At 34.7% G+C, this 18,524-nt stretch overlaps 1 protein-coding gene across 2 annotated transcripts in view; it reads right to left on the bottom strand.

The window, feature by feature from the left end:
- LOC126924910 (protein slit) overlaps nt 1-18,524 on the bottom strand; it is a 588,806-nt gene that overhangs the window by 6,440 nt on the left and 563,842 nt on the right. For both annotated transcript variants that reach the window (XM_050739886.1, XM_050739887.1), the window contains exons 13-29: nt 14,675-14,825; nt 13,996-14,142; nt 12,500-12,571; nt 12,348-12,419; nt 10,990-11,153; nt 10,181-10,382; nt 10,018-10,089; nt 9,252-9,323; nt 7,611-7,682; nt 7,364-7,527; nt 5,886-6,105; nt 3,849-4,158; nt 3,282-3,495; nt 1,992-2,453; nt 1,548-1,748; nt 962-1,111; nt 440-579 (exon numbers count right to left, since the gene is read on the bottom strand). In XM_050739886.1, coding sequence (XP_050595843.1) covers nt 440-579; nt 962-1,111; nt 1,548-1,748; nt 1,992-2,453; nt 3,282-3,495; nt 3,849-4,158; nt 5,886-6,105; nt 7,364-7,527; nt 7,611-7,682; nt 9,252-9,323; nt 10,018-10,089; nt 10,181-10,382; nt 10,990-11,153; nt 12,348-12,419; nt 12,500-12,571; nt 13,996-14,142; nt 14,675-14,825 — 2,885 coding nt within the window. The remainder of the gene's footprint in view (nt 1-439; nt 580-961; nt 1,112-1,547; nt 1,749-1,991; nt 2,454-3,281; nt 3,496-3,848; nt 4,159-5,885; nt 6,106-7,363; nt 7,528-7,610; nt 7,683-9,251; nt 9,324-10,017; nt 10,090-10,180; nt 10,383-10,989; nt 11,154-12,347; nt 12,420-12,499; nt 12,572-13,995; nt 14,143-14,674; nt 14,826-18,524) is intronic.

The raw sequence follows: 18,524 nt of genomic DNA, 5'->3' as shown, positions 1-18,524 counted from the left end.
TCTCATACAATGCTTTTTAAAATAACGCAATTTTCTCTATTCGGTTTCTAAATTGAATATACTAACTTTTTTTTATTACTGTACATTTGTAATGGTATAGGCAGAAGAATAAGATTAAATATAGTCAGAAACATAATAAAATAAATTTTTCCTGCAATTATATTTCAACAACAATGTCTAAGAAAATATTTACAAGTATACCTGGATAAATATTATAATATTTAAAAGAATTGGTTTAAATAAATATGAAAATAACATTTAATTTTTTCTGAAAATGTGGCCGAAACCAAGCTATTGTTCGTGTATATAAAAATTTACATTATTTGTCTCTGTCCGTTTTCGTCTAACACTCTGTGTATGTCTGACTATGGCAAGGTTTATACTACTGATAAGAGGGTAAATATTGAAGCAGCAAGTACTTCGTGTAATTAAATCGTACCTTACGCCGTTTCGTCTTCCGTGGGAGGCAGCATGAGTTGCCACAACTACCCCAACACTTGGCAAGTTTCACTGGTCGTCGACTCCGACATCCGTTCTCGCTGTAATACTCTCTGGTGTGCTCTTTGCGACACGTCGGTGCTGCAACAGATGCACTCCATTTACCAAATTTTTTAATCTTTTCCTTTCATTTTCATGACGCTTATTTTAACAAAGTATAGAATAAAAACTTGCCAAAAATTTGTAGTTATTACTTCATTTAAAAAAATTTCGTCATGTATTTTTGCAGAGACACATGCACAACCATTTTAATAATTTTCAAATTTTTTAAAATGAATATTTTATATGACTTATTTTATACTAAGTAATTTATGAATATAAAACTTCAATAAAACATATTAATATTCCATCATTTATTTTATTGTAAATATTTGTATTTTAATGTACGTATATTTAAATGAATATTAATAAAAAAATATTAATAATGGGTGAAATCCATCGAGCATACTATAAATTTTTATACCTTTCTCGCAATACCGTCCTTGCCACCCAGTTTGACACCGGCACGTATATCCGTTTCCCATTGGCGATGGCACGCACTGCGAACCTTTTCTGCACTCGTGTGTCGCACAGGGATCGGAAATTATCGCGCCGGGTCCTGTCATAACGATGTCTGCAATAAGAAATGTGTTAATTAGTCCGCTATCTTTCAAATATTAAAGTCACGTATAACGCTTACTATTAGATTTATATCACATCTAATGGTAATTAGTAACTTAATATCAGTAATATTAATATGAACTTTCCGTAGGCAAATTGGTCCTTCGACAACTTGAGTGAAATTTTATTTTTCAATTTCCTTAAAAAGAATTTTAACTTGAATTAGAAGAAAAAATGTTTCAAACTTTGGAACAGTAAAACAATGAGACATAGATGTAGACGATCCAATTTACCTGTAGACTATGAAAATACACGTTTGCTTGTGTAAGATTAATTTTACGTGTATTATGATATTAATATTAAATATTTAATGTAACAGAATATAAAATATTTGTATATGCTATAGAATATTAAATTGATCAATAAGGCTTAAAGTCGTTGAACTATACCGGAGTGTTCGTGAGCCATATTCTCTTGTGGCATCGATTCCTCGTTGCTGCTGCCGCCCATAATTCCTTCCGCTTCCATGACGTCTCGCGCCTCGTCAGCTTCTTCCTCGTTCGACATGCATCCGGGAGTTACGCGGTGCATCTTCGCCGCGTTGCTAAAATCTACCAATTTGTGATTGATCCACATCTCGGTGATGCAGCCTGATAATCAGAAGAAAGAGAATTGTTGGGACGAAAATTTTCTTGCTCGATTCTAATAGCTTGATATTTTAAATTTAAGTTAATATATTTAATTTAAATTTTAGATATAAGACAAATAATAAAAAAATATATATATAAATATCGCAAACAAAAAATTCTGTACAACGTGTCAAGCAAAATCACTGTAAATACGCATTCATATATTTCACTCGATCACCAATCAGTTTTCAACTCGAGGCTTACCTTGGAAGCTAGTGATGTTCCTCAGATGAAACTCTGTAAACGCGATGTTGGCGACTTCCGGAGCGACGCCGCCGACATACATAGGCGTGATGAGTTTCAGGTACTCTTTCGGACCCTCGTTAATAATGCTTCTAGCAGGGCCACGGTCGACCCTCATCGTGAAGTTCTTCTTGATCGCAAGAAGCTCAGCCACGTGCGGTTTACCATCGGCGATCATTTCGTAGCTGTACATCGTCGAGGTTGGGTAGTTACCCACGTCGTATGAGACTCTGACACGGCCATTAAATAATTCGACGGCGATGTGATCACCGTTTTGGCCGTCGTAGAGGAGAACCCCGTTTTCCTGCGTGGTCGTGAAGACGATGGTCACGTTCGCTTCGGGCCTCATGCGTAGCGGCTCCAGCTCGACCAGCGAGCTGTTGTCCACGAAGCTCAAACTCGTCAGGTACTCGCATCGTTTTCCTGTAATTCGGATTTTACATAACTTTTAATCAAATTGTTTGACGAATCGATTATTTTCCATATTGCATAATGCGTCAATGTGTGGTATATAACAGATGGATTTAATATCGCAATCCACTGTTTCAAACAGTAGTGGACATTTGTATGGTATAATCGTATCAGTATTGTATCAATATCGCAGTCTGCTGTTTAGAAAACTTTTATTTAAACATATGAGACTTTTTTATTAGTTTAAATGGTACTTTTGTGTAAAAGGTCGATGATATTTTTGTTTGCTATTACCGAATCTTTTTTATGTACAATATTTTAACATTGCATTCCATTATTTATATTTCGATGCTATTATTGTGATGTTATATTCTACTATTTGGAGAATTTTTATTATATTATTTAGTCATACGGTTTTTCACAAAAATCGATGGTATTTCGCGTGGAACTCTTTCTTCGCATGTTATTTTAATATTTCACTTCGTTCTTTGAAAAATATTTATCTAATCATACGGTTTTCGGTGAGTATCGATGGTGTTTTTATAACGACGCGTTATTGGATTTTTCCCGTAAATGCTATATTTAATATTGCGCTCTATTGTTTGAAAATTTTTATTTAGCCATATCATTTTCTATTTGAATACATCGATCATTTAGTTAAATTTAATATATTTCTATTTCGGATTTTACGTCTAGTTTATTTTATCACTAATATAATATGATTGCATTTTGGCGGAATTTTAGAGGATGAAGAAATTTATCTTTACATTTGATGGTAGAACGTAAAATGGAAATATAGCGGTCTTTATTTAGTCTAAAATTATGAAAGAAGTCACTTACCGGTGTAGCCGGGGTGGCACTGGCAAAGATAGTCCGCGGCGGAAGCGGGAGCAGGTTGGAAGCATGCACCGTGCTGACAGTCATGGTGCGCACATGGACTAGTTTGTGGATAGAGCATGGCTGTCGAGGGTGCTGCCTCGCAATATCTGCCTGTATATTCCGCCGCGCACTTACATTCGTAATTGTTTATGCCGTCGATGCAAGTAGCACCGTTCTGAAAAATACAAGAATATTTGTCGTATAAAACACAATGTATTTTATTACGGTTCGTGTAGTTCAAAATAACAAATTTCAACATCTTTCGTCCCAAGTACAATTTGTAATTTAAAAATCATAATTTTTTCGAGTTTAGTTAACACTAAATTAAGTTAAATTTTTCATTTATTCTCGTGTTAATAATTCTAATATTAATAATGATATCTTTAAAATTAGAAAAAATAGAAACAATCATCTAGATTTCAAAGATTAGAATTAAGAAGAAGTGTTTCGGTCATAGAAAAAGTCACGTATGGGTGGAAAATGGTGCAAAAATCGAATGAGTAAGAAAAAAGGATAGAAAATAGGTACCTGGCACATATGATCAACGCAGTCATCCAGGTTGGTGGAACAATTGAGGCCGGTGAACCCGATTGGGCATTCGCAGCTATAGTGGGTCCCGTGGTCGACGCAGCGACCCCCGTTCTCGCAGGGGTCGTGCCCTTTTGTGCAAAAGGGTATCTTCTCCTCGCAATACTCGCCCATGAATCCTGGGGTGCAGTCGCATCTGTAGGCCTGTACGAGGTCGACGCAGGTTGCGTTATTCGCGCACTTGTTGTTCTCGCAGTCGTCGACGTTGTTCTCGCATCGAAGTCCCTTGTACCCGGGGGCGCAGTCGCAACTGTCACACACCGACTGATCGTCAATCGAGACATTGACCATGACCTTCGATCGCGGTATATCCGCCAATCGACCTTGGTACACGTAACTAATTTATCAACGAATAATTTTCTTAACATTTGATCGATCTTTTGGAGTTCGGTTAATTTACAATTTTTTAATTTTGAAGGATTCTTTGTTTATTACCGAACTAAAAATACAGCGTATCAATAAAATTAAATAAATTTAGTAAAATTTTACTAGCACTTTGTTAGCAATTTGTCCTAATATATTAACTTAATAAAAATTGCGATTGGCACAATTGCTTCGATGGTAATTCTCGGTGATTAATAATTTGTGATAGTAATTTTTCTTTAAGATATTTTACCATGATATTTTTCAGCAAAAACAAGGTTCGAGCTCGATGATTGCTTTCGAAGAAAGAACCACTGAATCATAATCACTTCGTCGATAGATTGTTACGTATACCTTCTACTCTTCGGGGCTCACGTGCAGAGGTCCCGTTTTATTTATTCATACAACAGTGTACGCGTTTTGTACGTGCAATTTACTGCTACTGAAACTACATTTCATACTCTACTTATACGTTAAACAACGCTTTTACAATGCAAATACACTTGCCTGTGTATTTTTTTCAGAAAATACATCACCGGAGCAATATTAAGTCTTTCATCGCATGTTCATAAATTCAAAAAAAAAAAGAAAAAAATGTAAAAAAGGAAAAAGGAAATATTGAATCCGGCAGATGGATTCATAAATCATTGACTTAAACTACTAGACAGTGAAATATACTTTTGCCAAATTATAGGCTTCTATTTAACGATACCAATTTCAACTTTTGACATGATCAATACAATACTCTACACAGTAGATGCTTAAAGCTACTGTTTTGCCAAATACATCGGTACGTTTCGTGCACGTCTACTCAATTTTTGACCAACACTACTGCCTTCCGTATCAGTAGAAGATTCAAAAGAAATCGGCAGAGCTACAGCAAATGCACACGTTCGATCTCGTGATTTTGTGTTTGCAGTAGAATTCTAGTCCAACTGGAAATCTCAATATCAAAAATTATATGAAATATTAGACGTATGAACAATTCTGTGCTTTTATTTTTTCAATTTATTTTATTATTTCAAATTGAGATATCTTCGAGATCTTTAATATGTCTATAATTATTAAAATTTTTAAATATATACTTGAGATATTATATAAACTAATTTTTTAAATAATACGATACTATTTAGAATTCTGATATGAATAAAAAATAGTTATAAATATAATAAAGTATCTACAATCTCAATGACAGAACATTGACAGGTATTACGTATGAAAAATATCAACAATTCTTTTCAGAAATTAATTGTATTACAATATTAGTAAACATTATTTCAGATAGTAAAATAAAAAGGATATTTCAATTTTTTTAAATAAATATACGTTTTGATACGTGCTAATGAGCACATAGAGCACTGAATTATTTTTCTACATAAAATAAATGCAACTTTCGTCGAAAATATATTCATTTCAATATATTCCATCCTATCATATATTAGTGAATCGACAAAAGATCATTTTAAAAAATGGGAAATAGAAATCGTCATTGTTGGATTACAATTCCTTGCAGACACTGTTTCTACGGGCACCACTGAACGAGCAAATAGAAATCAGACCCGAACGAGCTTGCCAAGGAATTCTCTACATTAGGTTAGTCAAGACGTTTGATACCTGAATCTTCCTTCTTCCAATACTTTACAAGTTCCGGCGTTCCGGCAAGGATTTCCATAGCACGCGTCAATTTTATGTTCACACCGGTCCCCATGATATCCTGGCGCGCATTTGCAACGGAACTTCCGGTCCGGGAGCGCCTCGCAAAATCCTCCGTTCTGACATGGCGAGGTGTAGCACAGGTCGCACTTGGCCAGGACTTCGGCTGGCTGTTGGTTGGCTGCGCGGAAGAAAGGTCTACGATTAATGAGCAATTTTAGTACCCCATTGTGACAACGGGCCAAAAAACCATGAACTAAACAGACTGCGTCACGGGTCAGTGAGAAATCAAAAACATCTGCACGTGCGGAACATTTTGTCGATCGTTGAGCGATAGTGGCCAGCTGATCAGAATAGTTTGGAAACTGAGGAGCTGAAATTGATAAACGAGGAGCACAAGTGTCAGAAACGAAGTTTTCTAATAGAAAGAAAAAGAACGCATTCTTGTTTTACATTATTTATAATTCGAATACTATGTACTTACTGTGCTTATTATCTTTACATATCTTGAGGAAGAGTGAATGGTAGAAAGTGCATTGAAATGGTTAAATTTATTTATTTATAGATTATACTTTTCTCTTTTTTAACAACGATCTAATTCGTGTTTATGATCACTATTTTCATTTTCCCAAAGAAGCTAAAAAGCTTTGTCCGGTAAGTTAACACAGATAATTCCAAATAGAATAAATGATTCTAACGTTTCTAACCTTTTCCATCATATTATATTCTGCATAGAATTTACATTATTCTTTCCATTAAAAAAACGTTTCTCATACTGTTGCTATTTACGCCGTTTACCGTTTCAATTTCTCAATTTTTAGCAGTAAGGTTTTAAGAACGTTGAATGAAACCGTTTCGAAATTTAGAATTTTTTCGTAAAAATACATAACTAGGTAATGCTATTTTATTATTGTACCAATAATAAATAAAATGTATTCTTAGATAGCGTTTTAGATATTTAGTAATATCAGTATACTATTAATATTTGCTGGATTTGAGGATCAATACACCATAATATTGGGTTGGAAACTAAATTATCATTAGGTGGTAATGACAAAATTCGCGATCATTTAGTTTCCAACCCAATACATCCTCTTACACTGCTTTGCATCCTTTCGTGTAGGAAAGTTTGTCGCGGCTCGATGATATTTCAATAATTTTTTAAATATCCATAATCAACGAACGGAGCCTCAATCACAATTTCTGTAATCTTCATTTTTATCTTATTTCGACTTGTATCGATTTTATCCAACTGTTGAACTTTCAAAATCGTTTATCGGACACACCATGTACAAAGTAACAACGTTTAGAATTTATATTCAAAAGACATTCCTGCGAAGTCAGCGTAAAATCCATCAAATTCAATTACTGGATAAACCTGATTACCAACAGCTGGCCGCTTTCGCCACGATCGCGATAACTGTCGAGGAAATACATACTTTTGCATTGGAATGCGGTCGCAGGTGTCGTAAGCAACAGCTTGTCCCTCATCGCTGGTGGCTCCATGCATCTCGCGATACCGGCCTCTACGTAATCCTTCTTCACCCATTCGGCCAACCATCGCATGCTGCAGTCGCAGTAGAGCGGGTTGGACCCCAGAGCGCTATAAACACACCAGTTGGTGAATTATCGACACTAGAGAAACCAGTGCGTTAGCTTGGGCAACGCAAGAGAGAGGGTACTCACAGGTGTGTTATAGATTGAAGATCCTCGAACGCGCCCTCAGGGATCACCGATATGTCGTTACCGTGTAGAGACCTAGTGTAAATCGGGGTTTTAAACGATCATTATTGAAGTAGTCTACGTTATGGTGTTCTAGTCTATGTTCCATGCATATTAAGCTGATTTTACGAGTAGATTCGAGAACAATTAATAAAGTAGTATTAACTTCCTATCGGAACGGTTTCTGCGCGTTATCTTATCGTCAGATTGTTCATTCATATTGTTAGAAAAATGAATGAGAAAATGGGATTTAGCTAGAGAATTTGTTTACTTTCTTAAGTATTATAACAAGTGTTATTTTGTGTAGACGCATAAAAATCCGTAGTCTGCTTATCATGCTATGGATTGCATTATAGTTTCGATGCAATAAAGGGGTATTGTATTTGAAGACCGTAAGGGAATTTGCTACAGATGATGCAAAATATTTGATTAATCAGAACGTGGTATAGGAAAATTAATTTTGTATTCGTGAGTCATTATGGTAGAACGCAATATTACACTGTAACAATAGGACACTGTGACAATGACGCAGTACAAAGGATACTAATGTAATCCTGATATAAGATTAAGATTTTTATAGATAATACAGGATTAGAATTTGCTTCATACTCGTTACTAATATGATATATCCATGATATTCATGCGAAAACTCTAATATAAATTTTGGAAGAAGATTTCAAAATATTCAATAAATAAATTCATTCCACAAATAATATAATTTTTCTAAAAGCTGGATTTAAAGTAATGAAAGCTTTAAGAAAGAGGAGAAACAGAAAAGTTAGAAAGATAACAATTGTAGAAGATGGAGAAAAATACATCATACACATCTTCATTTAATGTTTATATCGATAAAACTACGTTTTTTCACGAAATAAATTAATATTATTGATACTTCAAAATTCTTCAAATATGTAATATTAATAACTATTATTAATGAGCAAAATCGATATTACTACACAGCATCGCCATAGAGTTTCTATCGGTACTTGAATAATTATTTACTAATATAATATGATACACTCCCTTACGACCGCTTAAAGCGAATCAATTTCGTAATATCGATCTCGATAAATTGTTTTGTGTATGACTTTATGTACATGCAAATGATTTAACGAATTAATTATAATAATTACGGTGATAAAGAACAATTGTTCCCCAAATTGCCCGCATCAAGAAATTAATACCGCAATCAGCGGAATAAACAATAAATCATTGAACGATTGTGATCGACAAAATGGCACGCCTTCGCCCATTAATTTAATACAGATCGCTCCCTCCATATCGTTGCTTTTATTTATTCCATTACCGAAACTTAATGTATGTACCATTATCAATTGTTTTTCCCCAACTACAGGCGAATTCACGCATTCACAAAGAACCGAAAGCATACTGAAAGCTCCGGTGTTTCGTCCAGAAAATGGTACTTCCGCGAGAAAAATGGTCCCTCGCCACTGTATTCACGATTTTCGCTCTTTTACCGCGTCATTTCGTGTAATTCTTTCCTCGTGATTTATGAAACGCGATTCGAAATATTCAATGCGTGTGAAAGGAAGGTATAAATCTATGCATTGTTCGTGAATAAAAATTATGCAATTCGAAACTCACATTATCCGCAACGATTTCAAGCCGGCCAGGGCATTCCGTTGGACACACTGCAGCTTATTGTAGCTGATAATTCTGAAAATGTATTGGCCACGTGTTATTCTTTTCTGATATTACTTAGCAGTGATCATTGAATATTTTTTGTAATATAATTTGATAATAGATCATTGATTATTTTTTATAGCATTGTTTGATAATTAAGTAGATACATAAGAAGGAGGATCTGTCATATTTTTCTCTTGTTTTTATAATTAGAATAAAAAGGGTCTGCTGCAGTTAAGAGATAGCCTCGTATACTTATAATGTAAGCAAACTAAAATAAAATAAAATTAATTAAAGATGAAATCCTTCTTCAAATGTGTTAGAGATTGATATAATATTTTTAATAATAAAATGGTTAGGAATAGAAGGGATGAAGAAATGACATCAAAGAATTTTCTCATCCTCCAAGATCATAATTTACATCTTAAAATATTAAAGAAGAAATATTGACGAAACAAAATATTAAAGTTGAATTTAACTATCCAATATCAAGTTTCAGTAACGTGTTATGTATAAGAAAAGTATAAATAAACACCTCAGAATTTTTGCTTCTATATTTTCTTTCATAAAAGAAGTAACAAAACTTCCTTGGTTATAAAATGTTACAGATAAATTATTCAATTAAAATATTCCCTACATCAAAATATAAAATTGTGATTAGAAAGCCGAAAGAATATTTTATCTGTAAGAGTGGCATTTCACAGAGAAAATCAAGGTGTCAACTTACAGGTGGGACAGTTTGGTGAGGTTCCTGAAGGTATCGTTGGACAGCATCCCAATCTGATTGTTGCTTAGGTCTCTGAAAAGCAAAGAAAGAAAACGAGATTTCAATCTCTTCTTCTCTTTTCAATCTCGGCAACGTTACAACATCACATGTGTATTTTATTTACAGTCTAGTGAGAATCCTCAGGTGGTTCAGTCTCTCGGGCTGGATCGTCTTGATGTCGTTCACGTCCAAATACAGCTCGGTGGTTTCCGGCGGAATCCCACGTGGAATCTCTGTAAGCTGAGACCTCGAACATCTCACCACTGACCCGGCGCAATTACATTGGGGTGGACAGTAATCGTCACCTAGGCAACCCACGCTGTCGTCTGCGGTTCGTAAAATAGATAGACGATGTATCGTTAATTTCGAGATCAATTGCAGCAATCAAAAATGTAGATATCGTATCGAAGAGATACATATTGGGTTAAGTAAAAAATTCCTTCGCCTTTTACCAGCGTATGGATCTCGAAAGATGTTATAAATGTTATTTGAAAAATGTAAAAAAAGCCTGAATTTTTTCATGGAAAATACGCAGTTATATGAAAAAGGCACGAAATAAGTTACTCCTTGGTTAGACACATTTTATCACATTTATTTAACAAAATGTAAACGAACTTGTGACTCACTTAATAATTTTGAGGAAGATCGTATTAATAGCGGAACGAGGTAATTAATAATAGTTGCTTTTTTAAAACATCTTTCATGCTATTTATAGGTCTTTTAGGTACTTTGATATAAGCACTTTTCCAGCCACTGTTTGTATTAATTTCAATCAAATATTTTTTCAGAGTATCGTAATTTTATTGCAATAGTACTGATTGTACATATTATTTGGAAGATTATCATTAGAAGTTAGTGTTGGCCGAGAAAGATGTTAAAATACTTCTCGATATTAATATAAAAAGTTAAGAAAATGCAAAGGAGGGAGCTTACTGTTGCATTTGAACTCGTGATGGGGTATATCTTTGATGATTGCGCTCTTCAATCGTGGAGGGTCGTGACAGTGTCCCACAACGCCAGACATGTCGCGTTTTCTCAGCCATCCGGCGAACCACGCGAGATGACAATTACACGACAAAGGATTGCTTTGCATGTTGCTGAAAATACGAGGCAATTTATTAGACTGTTATTAATTATGCGCACGGAAGCACGGAATATATTTCGCCGGCCGGAGAACCGGCGAAGTCAACAGTAAAACATATTGAAAACGCGTACAGATACACGTAATAATTAATAAATCCATAACGTTGTCTCATTAATATTGATGAAGCGTAATTCGTATAATGATAATACTAATCTGATTAAATATTTACGTTATAATATAGCAAGTACGTCTCGTTTCGGGAAAAGTTGAAACATTACTGGATCGTTATTATTGATTCTCGTGTTTTACTTCGAAACGATCTACGCATGTTGTTATAATTACATAATTAATAACAAATTAATTTCGTTACCACTCGATGATACATAATAGCTGTCGTTATGAAGTTCTCGATAACATTCTACTAATCCATTTTCATTAACTTCTGTACATCGCGATTGATAATTATCGCCAATTAATACGGAAAACTCATCCAATATTCTTCAGAATAATTAAAAGCAAGTAGAAGAAAGAGCGAAATTTCGTTAATATATCACGTTTGCGAGTTATCAACATATTACGCGTATTATACGAAATATTTCGAAATATCAGTTGCATTTTAATTGACACGATTATATTGGTAAAATCTTTCACGATTCTAAAAGCGTATATAGAAGTTACAAGATATTTAGTATAATTAATATATATTCCGCAGAGATTGCAAAAGTATTGACACAGCCAATTACTTGCAACATTAATAAATAGATTACGAAGCTTTATGCATTAGTTTCAATACATACCTACATATTATATGCTTAAAGCGACTATTCATATCTTTCTATTGATACTTCATACTTGTATTTTTTTTAAGTTTCCAGTAAACATCGTTTAACTTCTACATACATTTTTAGATTGATTTTAAGTTTTACCAGTATAAGCATGCCAATCGCGCGTTCTAGTAGCGTAGCAGTGAAATTTCAAAACGTTTCACGCGACATACGGATAAAAAATTTTTACGAGTGTTCGAATACTTCAGCGAGCCGCTGAACAAATTTCGTCAAAGAAATAATCTATTCAACGAAACTGCAGTATTTCTGAAAGGAAAAATAAAATTCAATAACTCTTTTCGCATCTGTTGGGAATCGATTTTACGTTTAAAAAGGTGTAGGGTGGGAAAACTAGTAAAAAGCCGGGTTCGAAGTATACTTACATGGTGCGTATGTGCGTCAATCCGTCGAACGAGCCGTGCATAACGCAGGTTATAGCGTTTCCGTGCAGGTTCCTGTGAAAATGATGTTCGACGGGTTTATACAGTTGCCGGGTGATACCGTTTTATGAAGAGACATAAAAGTTTCTACTCACAGAGTCTTAAGATTCGTCAGGCCGGTGAACATCTTGTTGTGAACTTCCCTCAGCCTATTCTCCGATAAGAGTCTGCGAAACGAGGGCTCGTTATTACACGTGAATAAGGCGTATGGTTGCTAAATATTAAAGAGGAATAGGGTCGCTCCGCCCTATAGGGATTTCTTTTACGCGTGGATAGGAATCGACGCTCGCACGCATCGTTGCACCATTGAGACCATGTAAAATTCGAACAGAAATTATTATCGTATCGCGTAAAATCTCTGCTACTGTATTTTCCGTAAATTAAGTTAGAAAAAAATATTAAGAGTTCAATTATCAATATGGTACGCTTCTGCGTTTTTATCACCATTTTCTATTTAAAAACTATCTTTATATATATACCTAACTTATATACGAAATATACCTGTGGTTTGCAATCTGATCAAAAATTTCCCCTTGAAAATTATTTTTGGCATATTCTTCTATATCTACAGGTTATTTTGGTCCTTAATGGCATAAAATAAGAAGAAGAATGGGGCATAGAACTTATGAATAATTTATAGTATCTATCCTTTTAAGATCTAGAAATATTTGTACAAATATATTCATATATTCATAAAGTATGTCGAATTCATATTCAAACGAAAATATTTATCATTCGATTGATTTTTCCTTAGAGAACATGCGTCACTTCGATTCGTGCTTTGCATTCATCCGGACTAAAATACACACGAGTTACAGCCACCCTCTGCTCCTCCGGCTATCTAATTAATCGACCCATTGTCCCGTTAATTGCCTTTGAAAATTAAATCCTATTCTGCTTCGTTAAAGCTCGTTTCAAAGTCCCGATCGAGTTAGGCACAAATAACGCAAGTAATCTCGACGGTCTGAATACAGCCCCGTTATTCGAAACTTTCTCATCCAAGAAACGTTTCAGCAGAGAAAAAAGAACAAACAACAATTTTCTGACAAATCGAATTATGCTGCCGAACAAAAAATGTAAACAACCTATCTTTATCTTCAATTCGTCCCGGCTAATGATTAATTATTACGTATCTTAATAAAATGAGACTAACAATCAAAATGACGAAAACTGAAATATAAATTAGAAAACTGTTTCATTCTACGATGCTCTAAGGCCAAGATAATTTATTTAATGAACAATTTCCAATTCGATAAAGTATTTTAATTATATCGAAAATTAACGAATGATCTTCCTTTGAACTACTTAAGACAACGGAATATTTTTTTTGAAGATGGAAATAAATTTCCATCCTCTGGAGCTTCATCCCTTAATTATATTAAAACTCATCGAACAATATCTTCTCAAATTATTAAAAATCACTGAACACCTTTTCCTTAAAAATGAGAAAAATTTCATCGCTGAGAAACTTCATTCTTCAATTATATTAACAACCGTTGAACCATTAAAAATCATCAAGTATTCTCCCCTCCCCCCTCTCTCCAAAAAAAAAAAAAAAAAAAAAAAGGAAAAAAGGAATGCAGAAACTTACAAGTCGGTGAGTTTGTGAGCACCCGAAAATGCAGAGGCCTCGATGCGCGAGATTTTATTCTTCCTGAGGTCCAGATGCTGTAGCTCCGGCAGCTTCTCGAACACGCCATCCGCTTTGATCTTATCCAGCTCATTGTTGGCCAACAGTCTGGGCGCAAGGACAAAGAAAGCCGAGGAACGAGAAAGTTAGAGTTTATCGCCAGTGTCTGATACGATGAGCAATTAATCGCGCTACAGGGCGTCGATCCATTAAACGAGTTCGAATAATTTATTTCGAATAATAGCTTGACGATTCATTGTTCTGCTCTCTACCCCGCTGCACCGTCTGTACAACGGACCAGCTTTTAATTAGATAATTATCTTGTCGGCCGTTTGAATTAATTTTCTCGCGTGAAGGAGAACGAGGGGCCTGGATCAACATTCGTCACGATCGACTGACTGGATCGATCTTTTCTCTTTGTACCGATATTACGAATCATTGTTATGAATGAATTGGTTTCATTCGGTCATAGATGGTGATAGTTTGGATCAAAGCGAGCTAGTTAATATTAAAATATTTAATTTTCATTTTATTCTATTGAAAGCGAAAAAAAAGAAAAGATTTCAGCCGACTGTAATTACAATTTAAATCGATAAAATCGTTTTGATCGAATAATCTGAAATCATTAGACTGTACTCACAGGGTGGACGTGTAGATCGGTAGTTCTTTTGGTATTGATGTTAGTTTCTTGTTCGAGCAATCGATGGTCGCTCCGTTGCAAATGCACGGTTCTGGACATTCTCCAGGAAGGATACACTCGCCAGCTCTCTTCGTCAAGAGCTCCTCGTCGCCTAAATACAAACAGTCGGATACAAAATCTACTTCAAGCAATCTCGTCTAATCTGCTTTTCCTCCTCAGGACCACAGAACGTCGCTCTTAAATGAGTCAGTGATTAAGGCGTTTGAAAGCTTGAAAACGTAACGATGTATTAAAAATTGATAGTTTTAGATCTTGAAGCGATGTTATGCGACTTTTATGATAGTGGTTCTTGCTTAGCTGAAACTCACTGAGTAATACGATAACTTTTCTTTTGCGAGAGAATTGAATTTATGAAATCAATATTTATATTATGTTATGGCCGTACCATTTACGGCAGGATAAACTTTTACACCTGTGTTTTTTAATTTTAGTAGATTAAACAATGCAATAGTTCTCAATCGAAATTGATTGGTAAATGTAATGATATATTAAAAAATTCGGTAATTATCATTGCAGAGAATCCTAGTATGAATTAATCGTTCATGAAACGAAGTTTTTACATCGGTGATAATCAATTTAAGTCGATTGAATAATATAATATAATAAGTTACAGAATTGGTAATTATTGTTCAAACCTGTAACTTCAGTTTATGGAGAGCTGCGAGGATTATTACTGCTAACATCGATGAACGAAAGAGATATAATATGATGTCACATGCTGTCAGCTTTTACTCACGAAATGACACAGTACTGGCACGTTAATGGCCCCTCGGCTTTTATAAAGTAGAAATTGCGGTACCATTATGGGGGCTCTCAACTTCAATTTATATAAAAATGTAATATCGTATTAGGAGATCGTCTAATTCGTGAACATCACGTAGATAAATTACGACTTTCGATAGCTGAGAAATAAAAGAAAACACGTAAAGAAGATATTTATGAGTTACACTCACGTATGAAAATATATTCTCCATATCGAATTATGATATTACTCGTGCGTGTTTAATTATACAATAGATTCTTAGCAAAAGTTTGTCTTATTTTCTTGTCACAGTAATATTCGAATACTTGTTCTGCGATTTAGCAATTCTTAGAAACAATTCGAACTGCGAGATAGATTTATTTTCTATAATTAATGCCACAAGAAATTAACACCGATATTTTTATACTGCTCCAAAGATGTGTCACGAAAAGGAGAGAAAACTAGTTTCGATAAAAGACAACTTGTAATATATCATAGCGAAATGGGGCAAAAGTTATCGTGAAATTGCACCATTATTATTATAAATCGTAGCAGATATTATTGGAAGATATAAAACAGAGCAACTTCTCTTCTTCTTTCTTTTAAATCTATTGCACAATTAAATGTTATTATTAGGAAAAAATTGCTTACATATTTTCAAACATAAGTAGAATAAGCAACACGATATTTAAACAATTCTCTCTCATGGGGGGTGTCAGCCCTGCATTCGAATATTTAATACGAGTACATAATTATATACATACATTGTGCAAGTTTCATATCAGATCATCGATCGTGAAAGCGTTAAGACCCGATTCCATCGTATTCGATTATGACAGCAGTGAGATGGAGGAAGAAAGGAAACCCGCGGAGAAAGTGACCACGCGACACCGCGTGTAGCTGCACGTTATTAAACGCGGGACGCAAATTACCGATATAATTACGCGCGTGTATCGCAGCGGACAATTTGTAATGCGGCGTATAATGCGATGATAAATCACCAGCGCGCGTGTGCACGTACTCATACATAAACATATTCACCTCGGAGCACCATGACATTCAACACTCAATTAACGTGCGAGAGAGCAAGCGCGGCGTCGCGTCGATGCTTAATTTAATGATATCGCCGCTACTACTGTTCATTATCAAAATTTATCGTCGACCAAGTTAACATGGTAACCTGGTGCGAACAGATCAGCCGGTCGTCGATCTTTGACTTGGATTAATCGATGTATTTGTGATCGTTGGAATTTAATTTTTAAATGGCTGGGTCTGATTATGACTCCAAGAAATTTTATAACATACGTCGAAGCCCTGAAGATTTTCATACACTACAGTAAATGTCGAGATAATAGAATTTTTAACACTTTGACTGCCACGTTGGTCATATAGGACCAGCCACGGTTTCTCCTGTGACGGCACGGTGGCGTTTGAACTTCTTACAATTGTAAAAATTGAATGAAAATTGACAGTTAGAAATAAAAAGTGCCCCATTGAACAATTAAACATTTTTATTAGAACATAAAAAAAAAAAATGAGAACAAATCGTGCATCTACCGGTGCACTGTGTTTGCATCCATATCTTTGAGGGGTAATCTACGAATATTATTATAAACACACCTTAGAAAATAATCGTAAAGGTTGTTTTATAATCATATAATTGAAGTTAGAAGTGTGAACATACCTTACTATTATATATAGAATGAGAAAATACTGTTTACTAATATCTTCTACACGTTTCAACAATATATGCTGGACGTTTAGCTTACGACGAAATAACGAATGCGAATGGTTTGTTGAAATAAACGAAGCCTTGTTATAATATGTTGCTATCAACTGTTACCAAGGCGTCACGGTGGTCATTCGTGATCACCAATAAGATAAACGGTCCATTGGGGAAGAATGTTGTCTTACATCATCAATTTATTATTATTTTGCCATCGTATGCTATGAATAATAAAAATAATCCCGCGGCGTCCTGAGCGAAACATGTGATTTCGGCGTGGCAGTCAAAGTGTTAAATAATAGAATAATAATGGAATTGATTGCATAATCGAAGAAGAGTGCAATTCTAGTGATACACGATTTATCTTTTAATTATCAGAAGCTACTGTTACATCAATATTAAACGTCTCTTAATTTCTAACGACTCCAATTATGAATTGTTGAAGTAATTACTTCAGGAAAAACTCTACACCTTCTTCTTCAGTATATTCGTGACTTGGAGATCACTATTACGAAGAGAATAGAATTTAGTGAAAAAAATTGAAAATAAGGAGAGATCCATATTATTGTGTTCCTAAATATATATTTTCTTTTGGGTTACAAGGTCTAGAAACAAAAGAGCTATAAGTAAATTTCTATTGCTATTTCTTGTAGCCTTCAGCTAGAGCTACACACCAAGGTTAACTTTTTGGTAATGTCTTTTGTTATAAATATATGAACGTGTTCCCTATCACCCTTCTTCTATGTAACATTGAAAGAATAAGGATCTGGATCAGCATATACTATATCTGTACTTATATCTGTATTTATTTCAATATATTTTTCTATTACAAATTTATCCACTCATTCCTCTATCAGTCAACCTCAACAAGGATCTTTCTTTTGTCGAATACATTCGTCGATTATTAACATTCCATTTATTCAAATAATATCTCAAATAAATGTCCTTAAAATCTATAAATTCCTCACACAGAAAAACTCCAACTTCTTTTAAATTCCTAAAATACTAAAAGAGCAAGAGAATGACATGTCTTCTAAATTTTCTGGAAATAGCTTGCAAACCGGCTCAAGTGTTTTACGTAAATTTTTCAAAAGTTACAAAAGTTTGTAAGTTTCACGCCACTGTCCTGTAAGTTCTTGTTTACTGGGAACGCGGCATAACGATAATGTGCGAGTATAGCCACCCACATACGTGCCAGCGAAGTGTTTATTTTCCGGTGTCATTTACTCCACTCACGAAAGAGACACGGGTGGGGAGAAATGCGATTATATTCCGCTCGGCTAAGTGCAATTAGGTGAAATATACAAGCATGAAAAGGAAAA

Source organism: Bombus affinis, chromosome 15, assembly GCF_024516045.1.
Source record: "Bombus affinis isolate iyBomAffi1 chromosome 15, iyBomAffi1.2, whole genome shotgun sequence".
Lineage (NCBI taxonomy): Eukaryota > Metazoa > Arthropoda > Insecta > Hymenoptera > Apidae > Bombus > Bombus affinis.
The sequence above is the reverse complement of the archived record's forward strand: the minus strand, read 5'-3'. Positions and strand labels throughout refer to the sequence as shown.